Source organism: Mirounga leonina, unplaced genomic scaffold (genome assembly GCF_011800145.1).
Source record: "Mirounga leonina isolate KUSES-001 unplaced genomic scaffold, KU_Mleo_1.0 Mir_92, whole genome shotgun sequence".
Taxonomy (NCBI): domain Eukaryota; kingdom Metazoa; phylum Chordata; class Mammalia; order Carnivora; family Phocidae; genus Mirounga; species Mirounga leonina.
Window position 1 is genome coordinate 14211817 of NW_023270852.1, and position 13766 is coordinate 14225582.

At 41.0% G+C, this 13766-nt stretch overlaps 1 protein-coding gene across 7 annotated transcripts in view; it reads left to right on the forward strand.

Moving 5' to 3' along the window:
• PAAF1 (proteasomal ATPase associated factor 1) overlaps positions 1 to 13766 on the forward strand; it is a 44868-nt gene that overhangs the window by 26576 nt on the left and 4526 nt on the right. For 4 of the 7 annotated variants that reach the window (XM_034995530.1, XM_034995531.1, XM_034995533.1 and 1 more), the window contains 5 exons: positions 1775 to 1969; positions 6759 to 6850; positions 8231 to 8346; positions 10494 to 10576; positions 12785 to 12867. In XM_034995530.1, the coding sequence (XP_034851421.1) occupies positions 1775 to 1969; positions 6759 to 6850; positions 8231 to 8346; positions 10494 to 10576; positions 12785 to 12867 (569 nt within the window). Of the gene's footprint in view, positions 1 to 1774; positions 1970 to 6758; positions 6851 to 8230; positions 8347 to 8473; positions 9450 to 10493; positions 10577 to 12784; positions 12868 to 13766 lie in introns of those variants that run through there. The other 3 variants (XM_034995534.1, XM_034995535.1, XM_034995532.1) reach the window with 3 other exon arrangements.

The following is a 13766-nucleotide window of genomic DNA, read 5'->3' on the forward strand; positions in this document are numbered from 1 at the left end:
TGGGATCGAGCCCCGCATCAGGCTCCCTGCTTGGTGGGAAGCCTGCTTCTCTCTCTCCCACTCCCCCTGCCTGTGTTCCCTCTCTCGCTGTGTCTCTCTCTGTGAAATAAATAAATAAAATCTTTAAAAAAATAATAGTAATAATAAAACTAGATAATCTTAATAGAGTAAATTGGTTAAAAACATTCCTAGATATATAAATGTTGCTCTATTTCTTATTAATACTTATTTTAGTCATAGTTTCACTTAACATTCTTATTTCCCAGACATTGGCTAGGATGTTTATATGTGATTCAGCTGAATCTTTTCTTGAAGGCAGTGCTTTTTTATCTTGGTTTTTATCTTGAGGACTTGTATCAGTTTAGTTTGATAGCTAAAGCCTTTGTGGCTTCAGGTAGGTCTTTGCTCTGGCAGCTTCTCTTACAAGAGCTGCCTACTACTTTCATAGCTTCTATCTAGAGTAATTTGTCATAGGTTCCAGCTCCTGTAGGGTTCCTCTTTCTTTTATTCTTGTCATCTAAGAGTGAAGAGACCCATATAGTTGCCACCATATTGTAAGAGGGGGTTGGGAGAAAGTAGAGTGCTACTTCCCACTACTTTGTTTTTTCTCTTTCCACCTGTTATTGCCAGGTCAGGGTAGGGGCTCAGCTCACCACTGGACCATCCTGGCAGCACCCTGCTGGGTCTGATTGCTGTCAAGGGTCAAGGGAATTGGACTGCTGCCTCCTGCTTCAAAGTGGGAGTAGGGTAGAAGAGCACTCCCTATTTAGCCTCACTGACCTTGGGGAAGGGAAAGTAGCAGTTTTTCTCTTGCTCTTTGAGTAAATTGCCAACATTTTCTGTTAGGCCACCTCTTTTCCAGGCTTTTGCAACAGACATTTCTTGGATTTGGGTTGTTTTGTTTTTGTTTTAATTTGTGCATGTTTGTTTGTTTTTTTAATCAATTCCTTGTTGGAGGCTTCTGCAGTATCCTATCCAGGATTGTATGGGAAGCAATAAGGAAATCCAGGGAATTTGTTACCCTGTTGTTCTTTAAGTCCTCAGGTCCCTAGGTGACCTTCTTTCCATCCTTCAGTCTTCTTTTTTTTTTTTTAAGATTTATTTATTTGACAGAGAGAGACCGCGAGAGAGGGAACACAAGCAGTGGGAGTGGGAGAGGGAGAAGCAGGCCTCCCGCTGAGCAGGGACCCCGATGCGGGACTCGATCCCAGGACCCTGGGATCATGACCCAAGCCGAAGGCAGACGCTCAATGACTGAGCCACCCAGGTGCCCCTTTCAGTCTTCTTATACTTCCTGTCTTATGTCCAGCTTTTTTTCGGTTATAAGGGGAAGCACCTGGGAGAAATGGGGCTACTGTCTCTTGGCCAGACCAGAAGTCACATCTTTTTTTAAGATTGGGAGATTAATCCTTTCAGTTAGTTCTCAGTGGAAGCAATAAGACAGTGACTTTCAAACTGAACTAAGATGTCTTCTTAATTTTTATTTAAAACACATGTTTTAAAGCCAAAATTAAAACTGAAAATCACTGTTCTAGGACACTCCACTAAGAAATCCAAACCTTTTTCCATCTCTGTCTCTAAGGGCTAGTCTTTGAACTATTGGGAAGCAAGGACTCTGTTCTGTTTTTCTAGCACTTGAACTTGCCCAGCATATAGTACATATCCAGTACACGTTTGTGAAGCACTGGAGTTATTTATGCCGATCCATCTTCTCCGCTCTTGTAGTTCCTTTACCACCCATTCCATCTTAGGGGCTTTTTTTTTCTCTTGCCAGGTATTCTAGATACAGCCATTGTTGATCGGGGGAGGAATGTGGTGTCTGGTTCTCGAGACGGGACAGCACGACTTTGGGATTGTGGGCGCTCAGCCTGCCTGGGAGTCATTGCAGACTGTGGTTCTTCCATTAATGGAGTGGCTGTGGGTGCTGCTGACAACTCCATAAACCTCGGCTCCCCTGAGCAGACGCCAAGTAAGTTGATAACGATATGTTGAGCTTGTTTTGTTTCCTTAGGAACCTTCAGTGTTTGCCTTAGCTTCTCCTTTTCTTCCTCATCTTTCCTTGCTTTTTGGCTGGTATTTGTATTTTCACCATAAGTTTAATATTTAATGCATACCTACTATGTTTCTATTGCTTTGAATCTACAGAGGAAGTATATGTCATTGTTAACTACATTTGAGTAAGTACAATCTAGTTTAGCAGATGAGACTGATGCCTATAAAAAACAAAAGAATTTTAGCTGAAACAACTTAATAATTCTTAATGCAAGTAAAATAGTTTTGAGTATTTCATATTTTAGGTTAGTGTAGATGAGAAAGGTGTCACAAAGAAGTTGACTTGAACCTTGGAGGATGAATTTGAGTTGAATAGACAAGAATGAGAAGGATGGGAGAATGGGAGCTGTGGGTAGGGCTAGGGGCAGTTCACATTAAAATAGTTTGGAGTTGAAATTGACTGTTGGGTAGAAACATATGTTTGGCTGGGTCAGAGGTTGGATTAAGAGTAGTAGTAGTGGGGGGCTCCTGGCTGGCTCAGTTGGTAGAGTATACAACTCTTGATCTCTGCATTTTAAGTTTGAGCCCCATGTTGGGTGTAGAGATTACTTAAAAAAAATCTTTAGGGGCAGGGCCACCTGGGTGGCTCAGATGGTTAAGTGTCTGCCTTCGGCTGGGGTGATGATCTCCAGGTCCTGGGATTGAGCCCCACGTCGGGATCCCGGCTTAGAGGGGAGTCTGCTTCTCCCTCTCCCTCTGCCTCTCTCCCTGCTTGTGCTCTTTGTCTCTCAAATGAATAAATAAAGTCTTAAAAAAAAAAATCTTTAGGAGCACTTGGCTGGCTCAGTCAGTGGAACGTGTGACTCTTGATATTGGGGTTGTGTATTCAAGCCCCATATTGGGTGTAAGGTTTGCTTAAAAATAAAATCTTTGGGGCGCCTGGGTGGCTCAGTTGGTTAAGCGACTGCCTTCGGCTCAGGTCATGATCCTGGAGTCCCAGGATCGAGTCCCACATCGGGCTCCCTGCTCAGCAGGGAGTCTGCTTCTCCCTCTGACCCTCCTCCCTCTCATGCTCTCTGTCTCTCATTGTCTCTCTCGCAAATAAATAAAATCTTAAGAAAAAAAATTTTTTTTTAATAAATAAATAAATAAAATCTTTAAGAAAAGACTTTATTTTTTAGAGCAACTTTAGGTGTACAGCAAAATTGAGCAGAAAGTGCAGTTTTTGGGGTGCCTGGGTGGCTCAGTTGGTTAAGTGTCCAACTCTTAGTTTTGGGTCAGGTTGTGATCTCAGGGTCATGAGATTGAGCCCCATGTCGGGCTCCACGCTCAGTGCAGAATCTGCTTAAGGATTCTCTCTCGGGTGGCTGGGTGGCTCAGTTGTTAAGCATCTGCCTTTGGCTCAGGTTGTGATCCCAGGGTTCTGGGATCAAGTCCCACATCGGGCTCCCTGCTCAGCGGGAGGCCTGCTTCTCCCTCTCCCACTCCCCCTGCTTGTGTTCCTGCTCTCGCTATCTCTCTCTCTGTGTCAAAAAAATAAATAAAATCTTAAAAAAAAAAAAAAAGGATTCTCTCTCTCCCTCTCCCTCTGCCCCTCCACCCGCTCACACTTGTGCATACACCCTCTGCTCCAGACACCCTCCCTGATTATCAGTTTTATCAACATCCCTCACCAGAGTGGTATATTTGTTACAATTGATAAACCTACATTGACATATCATTATCACTCAAATAATTTATTTTAGGTTCATTTTTGGTGTTGTATATTCTATGGATTTGGACAAATGTATAATGACATGTATCTATTATAGTATCATACAGAAGATTCACTGCCTGAAAAATCCTTTGTGCTCTACCAATTCATCCCTTCCTCTCCTATAACCCTTGGCAAACAATGATATTTTTACTGTGTCCATGATTTTGCCTTTTCCAGAATGTCACATTTGGAATCATAAACTATGTAGTCTTTTCAGATTGGTTTCTTTTATTTAGTAATAAGCATTCAAGGTTCCTCCATATCTTTTTATGGCTTTTTAGCACTGAATAATATTCCATTGTCTGGATGTACCTCGGTTTATTTATCCATTCACCTGCTAAAGGACATCTTGGTTGCTTCCAAGTTTTGGTGAATATGAAAAAAGCTGCTATAAATATCTCATGCATGTTATGTGGACATATGTTTTCAACTGATTTGGGTTAATTTTGCCCTTGACTTTTGACACACTGTAAGTACTCTCCCGTCTTAAACTTCCCATGTGGGTGTACTGTGGTCCAAGAACTACAACTATTGCTGACCACCAGGTGTTCCCTGAACTGTCTTTGGAATTAATAGGATGAGTCTTTTTCCCAAAGTGTGATACATGTGCAATTAGTGATAAACAAGATAATTTCAGGCAGTACACATCTTTAATAGTTATATATTTAACACGCACACATTTTACTTCAAACCTAATATATCCCACAAATATTACTTAAAACAAGGTTAAGTTTTTTGTGTTTTTTTTTAAGATTTTATTTATTTTTTTGACAGAGACAGTGAGAGGGAACACAAGCAGAGGGAGTGGGAGAGGGAGAAGCAGGCTTCCCGCAGAGCGGCGAGCCCGATGCGGGGCTCAATCCCAGGACCCTGGGACCATGACCTGAGCCGAAGGCAGACACTTAACGACTGAGCCACCCAGGCGCCCCAACAAGGTTAAGTTTTTAAAAATTCGTTGCTTTAGGGCACCTGGGTGGCTCAGTTGGTCAAGCGACTGCCTTCAGCTCAGGTCATGATCCCACGGTCCTGGGATCGAGTCCCGCATTGGGCTCCCTGCTCTGCGGGGAGCCTGCTTCTCCCTCTCCCACTCTCCCTGCTTGTGTTCCCTCTCTCGCTGTGTCTCTCTCTGTCAAATAAATAAATAAAAATCTTAAAAAAAAAAAAATAAATAAATAAAAATTCGTTGATTTAAAGTAATTTTTATTAAAGATTTTTTAAAGATTTTATTTATTATTTATTTGTCAGAGAGAGTGCGCACAAGCAGGGGGAACAGCAGGCAGAGGGAGAAGCAGGCTCCCCACTAAGCAAGGAGCAGGGAGCCCCATGGGGATTCGATCCCAGGACCCCAGGATCACAACCTGAGCCAAATGCAGACACTCAACTGACTGAGCCACCCAGGCGCCCCTCCATGGGGTTTTTTAAAAGATTTATTTTTGGTGGGGGCAGAGGGAGAGAGAGTCTTAAGCAGACTCCACGCTGAGCACAGAGCTGATGTGGGGCTCGATCTCATGACCCCGAGATCACGACCTAAGCCGAAATGAAGAGTCGGATGCTTAACTGACTGTGCCACCCAGGTACCTCTTCATGGAGTTTTTTTACAGTTAAAGTTTAAATTTAAAATTACCTTTCCTCACTCAGCCTTCCACCATCTACTCACTATTGATTAGATTTTCCTGTTTTATTTCCTTTGTGGAATTCATCACTGTCTGAAAATATCCTGTTTATTTACCTATCCCACTATTTCCTATTTCCACTAGAATTCTTGAGAGTAAGGACCCTGTCTGTATATTACTATTTCCTTAGCACATAGAATAGTGTCTGATACATAGTAGACCCTCATTAAAGATTTGTTTAGTGAATGAATAAATTTCATTTACTCCAGACCGTAAGAGCCTTGAGGTCAGAGACTGTTTTGTTCAACATTGTACCCCTGCTCCTAATAACGGTATCATGTCACATTGCAAAGGACTTAATGAAGTAAAAGTTACCCTTTTTATTTTATTTTATTATGTTTTTTTATTTTATTATTTTTTTTAAGATTTTTTATTTTATTTATTTATTTGAGACAGAGAGAATGAGAGAGAGAGAGCACATGAGAGGGGGGAGGGTCAGAGGCAGAAGCAGGCTCCCTGCCGAGCAGGGAGCCTGATGCGGGACTCGATCCAGGGACTCCAGGATCATGACCTGAGCCGAAGGCAGTCGCTTAACCAACTGAGCCACCCAGGCGCCCTTATTATTTGTTTTTTCTTTTTTTTTTTTTTAAAGATTTTATTTATTTATTTGAGACAGAGAGAATGAGATAGAGCATGAGAGGGGGGAGGGTCAGAGGGAGAAGCAGACTCCCTGCTGAGCAGGGAGCCCGATGTGGGACTCGATCCCGGGACTCCAGGATCATGACCTGAGCCGAAGGCAGTTGCTTAACCGACTGAGCCACCCAGGCACCCTTATTATTTGTTTTTAATTAACTTATTTAGAGGCACCTGGGTGGCTCAGTCAGTTGACCATCTGACTCTTGGTTTCTGCTCAGGTCATGATCTTGCGGTTGTGGGATCAAGCCCCGTGTTGGGCTCTGTGCTCACTGTGGAGTCTGCTTCAGATTCTTTCTCCCTCTCCCTCTGCCCCTCCCCATGTGCACTCTCTCTCTCTCTCTCAAGTAAATAAATAAAATCTAAAAAAATAATAATAACTTATTTTATTAAGTAATCTGTTATCCCTAACATGGGGCTTGAAGTTAGAGCCCTGATATCAAGAGTTGCATGCACTACCAACTGAGTCAGCCAGGTGCCTGAAAGTCACCCTTTTAAATGATCAGTTCTGTGAGTTTTGACAAATGTGTGCAGTCATATAAACAATACAAACAGTCAAGATATAGAACATAATAAAAGTTTTTTTTAAGTTAGTATGTTAATCACTAAAAAGAATTCAGTAAACAGCTATCAGGATCTGTGCTTTCTGGCCCTGCCAGCTGATCAGCCTAGCCCATTGTTGACATGGTTTATCTGTCATGCAGGCGAACGGGAGGTTGGAACAGAGTCGAAAATGCTGCTATTGGCACGGGAAGATAAGAAACTTCAGTGCTTGGGACTGCAGAGCAGGCAGCCGGCAAGTGGTTCCTCTAAGACTTTTGAACTCTGGGGCATCCTGGATCACTCTGATTTTTGGAAAGGGATTTTGGAAACATTTCTGCTTGCTCCCTGTGTTCACCTTTTGAGAAAGCTGCAGGAGTAAGGGGCAATAGAGTGTAATAATTAAGAGCATGGAATTTGGAGTAAGGACAACATTAATGTCCTAGCTCTTCCACAATGGCTGTGATATTTAATAGGTTACTTAACTATTCTGAGCTTCAGTTTCCTCATCACTAAACTGGGCATAGTAGTACTCACCTTGTAGGATTATATGATGAGGATTAAATGCTCTACTTCTTTGTGACCTTTAAGTCACTTTCTCTCTGGGCCTTAGTGTGCTATGTATAAAATGATGAGGTTGTGTAGATTCCCTTCCATATCCAAGGTAACATGAAGCAATTCTGAGTCAAGGACTCATGCATTCAGGGCTCTTGATCAATTAGTGACCAGAATGTCTTTTATGGAAGAATTAGTTGAATTTTCGTCCTTCTGCCTCTGAGGTTTTGCTGGGCACACTGTACTCTTCGTTAAGCCCGGAGTTCCCTGGGATTTGATTTTTAAAATTTCTTTCCAGCTCCTGTCAACCTCACCCAGACAACTTTAATGATTTGGGTTGGCCACAGGTTTTGTATTTTCATTTCTCCTTGTTACTTCATTATTCTAGTGATGTTTCCATTTTCAGAAATGACATTCCAGGAACATCACTCTTTCTGATTGTATCACCTCTGCACTGCTTTTCCTTCTGAAGGGAAATCACAGGTTTTGTTTGTTGGGCCAGGTTTGGTTTTTTTCTTTCCTTTTTAGAATACTTGAGGGAGAAATGATCAGATTGAGCTAATAGTAGAGAGTAAATAAAAATCTGATGATTCCTTTTTTTCAGGCACATGGGGAGAATTCTAATACTTTAAATTGCCGCTTTATTTAAGCTTGTTTCTTTTCCTACATAGAGTCTCCCTTCAAAAGGTTGTCAGCAGTGACATGAAACAAAATTTAAATGTGTGAATTGCAAGTGTTTCTCAAATGGAGGGTTGTAATGAGAAGCGGGAGGAGAAAGATGTTGGGTACTGAGGGTCCTGTGAGTCAGTGTGTTGAGGGGCAGTAGTCTGGAAACTGCCGCCTCTTCTGGGTGTGGTCGTACATACACTGCCGAAGTCCTTGGGGAGCCTCAGGTTCCCAAATTCCTGGGAGGGGCTCCTCCTCAGTCGTTGCTGAGTACTTTGTTTAGATGCAGAGTGCTTAAAGGGAGAAGAAAGAAAATGTCTCTAAAAATAGGAAAATTTTCTTTTTTTTGGTGCCTGTTTATTTCTGAAAACAAATTAATCTTTAAGCAGCCGTTTTGGCTCCTGCTTATTCCCAGGTGTTCCTCTTTGTTGGCTCAGATGGCTTCAACTGCTGCACTTTTCTCTCTGGCTTCTTGCTGTTGGCTGGGACACAGGATGGAAACATTTATCAGCTGGACGTGAGGAGTCCAAGGTGAGTCACCGTTCATTTGCATGATGCAGGTCTTCTACAGAGTGGAAATTTTTATTAGCTTTAACAGTGATTTAGCATGGCATGTAGATGACTGTTGAATCAAGGGTATATTTTTCCATTTATAAAGGTTTTCCGGTGTGAGTTGTCTGATTGTTCTTATTATTCCTGGAATCGTATTAAAAGGTAATTTGATTCATGCTGTCATGATTGTCCTAGTGTAATGATGACTTTGGAATCTAAGCTTAAATAATGAACTAACATTTCCCTTAAAATGATTGTATAGAACTTTTAATTTTAAGGAGCTCAGTAATTTTCTCAGTGGTATTAAATCTGGGTTGGCCTAAGATTGATCATTTTTAGTTCAAGTAAACCAGCTGTGTTTCTTTGTTTGGCTTTGATCATAACCTGTCTGAAACAGGCTTTATTCTGGTCTTAGAGATACCCAGAGAGAATAACACAACCTCTCCATCCCAGGATTTAACTGTTTCTCCATTTCTGTCCCTTCCTCCTTCCATTTCCTTTCTTTTGTTCAGTTGACATTTATTGAATGGCTTTTGTGGGGACCAGACATTGTGTAGGGCACTGAAAAGCAGAAATAAAAGATACAGATTCTGCCTTTGAGGCACTTGGAGTCTAAGAGTAAAGATGGGCAAGTAAAAGATGTTGGTGATACAGTGTGATCGGTGGGCTGACAGGACTCTACACAGGAATTTGAGAAAGCACTGAGAAGAAAGAAAGAAGAAGGTGGGACTGCTTCTCCAAGGAAATGAAGCTTTAATTGGATCTTGTCCAGTAGGAAGTTACCAAATGAAGAGAGGGATCTGCCCTAGGTAGAAGAGCGTATAGAGAAGCGTGAAAATGTGTGGAAGTATGGCACTTTCAGGGATCCTTGAGTAGTTCAGTATGACAAATACATACCCTGCAGGCAGGGTAGCAGTGAGAAGTGATGCCATACAGGAAAAGAACTTGCATACATCCGAAGGAGTTTGGACTTTATTCCAAGGGCAGTAAAGAAATTCCAGTGAGCGGGTGCCTGGATGGCTCAGTTGTTAAGCGTCTGCCTTTGGCTCGGGTCATGATCCCAGGGTCCTGGGATCAAGTCCCACATCGGGCTCCCTGCTCAGCAGGGAGCCTGCTTCTCCCTCTCCCGCTCCCCCTGCTTGTGTTTCCTCTCTTGCTCTCTCTCTGTCAAATAAATAAAATCTTAAAAAAAAAAAAAAAGAAATTCCAGTGAAGGGTGACTAGCTTATACCATTTCTTCCATAATTTAAATTACTTTACTTTTGTTCCTGTTTTTGCCTCTGTGGAGATTCAGGGAATCTCTGATCGCTATTAGAAAATCAGCCGTGTCGCCTGGGTGGCTCAGTCAGTTAAGCATCTGCCTTCGGCTCAGGTCATGATCCTGGGGTCCTGGGATTGAGCCCCATGTTGGGCTCCCTACTCATCGGGGAGTCTGCTTCTCCCTCTTCCGCTCCCCCTGCTCATGCTCTCTCTCTCTCAAAGAAATAAATAAAACATTAAAAAAAAAAAGAAGAAGAAAATCAGTCTTACAGGGGCACCTGGCTGGCTCAGTTGGTAGAGTGTGCAACTCTTGATCGTGGGGTCATGAGTTCGAGCCCCACGTTGGGTGTAGAGCCTACTTAAGATTAAAAAAAAAGAAAGAAAATCAGCTTTACATATATATTAAATTGATTCTCACTCACCTTTCTCTTTCATTTCAGAGTCCTGACATTTGTAGTATCTCACACCTGTCTTTTTTTAACTCTCACAACTGTCTTTTTTTTATTCTCGCAACTGTCTTAATTCTGTCTGTAAGCAAAACAATGAACATATTGTTAACATTGTGGTATCTTAAACTCTGTCAGGCCTCCCCTAAAAACTGGAGTTATTGGTGGTGACTTAGTTCATTCAGCTCAATGACCTGTTTAGTTAGAGACATGTTTAGATTCACTTCACTCCAAGGTAGTTTTGAGTGATTTCCTGGATTTACCATTTAAGGATCTTGCCAGGAAAGAAACTATATGAATGTTTAATCTCTGTCCACATTTGTCCTGTTTGCTTTTGTGTGGTTAGTACTATATGTTGAATATAGTCAAGTGTTGCTTGAAGAAATAAAGTACAATTGCCCCTTTTTCTTTGAATTCCAGGGCTCCAGTACAAGTCATCCACAGATCAGGAGCACCAGTTCTGTCCCTCCTGAGTTTCAGAGATGGATTTATTGCTAGCCACGGTGGGTCCAGGGGCCCCTTGACAAAGATGGCTTCCTGTAGTTCATTTAAACATAGGGTTAGGGGTGCCTGGGTGGCTCAGTCTGTTAAGCATCTGACTCTTGATTTCACTCAGGTTGTGATCTCAGGGTCGTGAGATGGAGCCCCGCATCAGGCTCCATGCTGTGTGGAGCCTACTTAAGATTCTGTCTCGTGGGACACCTGGGTGGCTCAGTTGGTTGAGTGTCTGACTCTTGATTTCGGCTCAGGTCATGATCTTGGGGTTGTGAGAATGAGCCCCGTGTTGGACTCCATGCTGGGCGTGGAGCCTGCTTGAGATTCTCTCTCCCTCTCTCCCTACCCCCCCTTAAAAAAAAAAAAAAAAGACTCTTTCTCCCTCTGCCTCTATCCCCGCATCCCACCCCTACTCCCCCATTCATGCCCCCTCTCTCTCTAAAAATAAATAAACATAGGTTTAAATGCGTGATCTATGGTGGGGCTAGGGGCATGGTCCTCCATGATATTTCGGCATATTGTATTTATTATATAGTGTTTATCACTCTACACTGTGATTGTCTATATCTCCCCCCAGTGCAGACTCCTTGTAAAGTAGTGACTGTGCCTTATTCATCGTAATATAACTGTTTTCAGAGGATGAAACTAAGACCAATAAAAGAAAGTTACCAGGAGCCACATTTCAGTTGAATATAAGTAAGAGAGAGCTGGCATTTTAGAGAGCACTACTAACTTGGGATGGAGAAGCATAGGCTGGTTGGCTATTCTGCAAGGTGTTGTGAAGGGAATTTAGTACTAGTTTAGAAGTTGGATATAGATGATCTTTGAGGTCCTTTGGAACTCTTTCACTAGAGAGGAGATTGAAATTGCCAGATTAAACAATTTTGAAACTTTTTATTATGGAAATTGTCAAAGGAGATACAAAGGTAGAGAGAATAGCATAATGAACCTGATATACCCATCATCTAGCTTCAACTATTACCAATTTATAGCTAATCCTGTTTCATCTTGTTTTACACATTCCCTTATAATCCCCAACCATTGTAATATTTTGAAACATATCACAGACATTGTATTATTTCACCTGTCAATATTTCTATAAGTATTTCTAAAAAATAATAATTCTTTTATTTAAAAGATAATTTTTGGGGTGCCTGGCTGGCTCAGTTGGTAGAACATGCAACTCTTGATCTTGGGTTGTGAGTTTGAGCCCCATGATGAGTGCAGAGATTACTTAATAAAGTGAAATTTAAATAAAAAAAAAAGATGATTTTTAATAATAATACGAGAAAGGATAAGGTCTTCCTGTATACTGCTGGTTGGGGTATAGATTAACAGATAAAATAAAATTAATTAACAGTTGTTTTTGACAGCAGTTTTTCAAATTTTAAAAAGCTTGAAAAGGTTAATTAAATTAAAAAAAATTTTTTTCCTGGATTCTTTACAAAGTCACAATGTTGATACAGAAAAACTTTATGCATAAAGATAATTCTTTTATGCAGTATGCTTTCAACCATGTAAAATAAAAATTTGCACAAAAAGGATTGGAAAAATACATAAAAATGTTAACAGTAGTTATCTTTGAGTGGTAGATTGATTTTTTTTTTACTTCTGTTTCTTTGTTTTTAAAGTTTTCTTCAATTAGCATAAACTATTTTTATATTAAGTACAACAATAACAAAAAAAATTATTCAGCAGTTTACAGATCATCCCAAGTCTCATTTGTCCATGGTCTTTTAAGAAAATTAAGTTTAAAAATAAATATACTTTTATTTTCTTGGTGTAACAACTTTGCTCCTTTGCCTCATGTATCTGGTCAAGTTTATAGATTGAAGAATAATTTGGGAGCACATTAAAACATCTATATAGACAATTCCCTGTTAAAAATCATCGTCCAGGGTAAGTTTGCAATCAGATGTATAAGCCTGCGGTTGCTTGCTCCATGCCCTTGGCAGGTATTGCTAATCAAAGACAGCCCTTCTTCCCACTGAGCTTGTACTTGTCCTTCAAATCCTCTAACCCAGCATTCTAGGCAGCCACTGTAGATCCTCATATCTGACCCACATAATGAGACCTGTTTGCCATTTTGGGTCTTGGGATGATCTTCTTTAGGCTCGTGATGTACAGAAATAAACTAAAATACTGATTTTTTTTTTTAAGCCTCTTTGTGTGCAGCTTTTTCTTTAGTTATCTAAATTTTTCTTTTTGACTTTTAGGTGATGGAAGCTGTTTCATTGTCCAGCAAGACCTAGACTATCTCATTGAGCTCACTGGGGCCGACTGTGACCCTGTGTTCAAGGTACAGGCCTGAGAGGCACCTGGGTGATTCTCACCTGAGATCTAGGGCTTTTGAGGGGACTGAATCCAGCTACTTTGTGGGCATTCCGGAAGATATAATACTTACAGATGCGATAAAAGGAAGTGAGAATTTTGAGTCAGAAGTGATTTCACCACTTTTTAGCTCTAGAAACTTGAAAAATCATTTTACCTCCTTAGTCTGTCAATTCTTCTGTAAAATGAAAGTATTAATGAGATAATGTATGTGAAAAATAGTTGTAAATTTTAAGTCTTCTACAAAGATTAGCTGTCATTATTATTATTTAAAGTTCAAGACTGGTTATCTCATTTGATTAGAAAGAGAAAAACAAAAGGGGAAGTAATATTTATTGACTAGACATTGTGCTGGATGTTTTACATGTATCATCTTATTTCATTGTTGTTACTATTCTTGAGGTATAGGTATTATTATTTATATATATATTTTTAAAGATTTTATTTATTTATTTGAGAGAGAGAGAATGAGAGAGAGCACATGAGAGGGGGGAGGGTCAGAGGGAGAAGCAGACTCCCCGCCGAGCAGGGAGCCCGATGCGGGACTCGATCCCGGGACTCCAGGATCATGACCTGAGCCGAAGGCAGTCGTTTAACCAACTGAGCCACCCAGGCGCCCCTTATATTGTTTTTATAATGTAAAAGTTATACAGCTAATACATACGTATAAAAATTCAAACAATACAAAATTATACAGACTTTAAAGTCCCCTTTAAGACCTTTTTAGTTCCACTCTTCTTTCTAGAAGTAACTAGCATTAACAGTTCAGCATGTATCTTTCAAGACTGTTTTTGGGGCGCCTGGGTGGCTCAGTTGGTTAAGCGATTGCCTTCGGCTCAGGTCGTGATCCTGGAGCCCCGGGGTCGA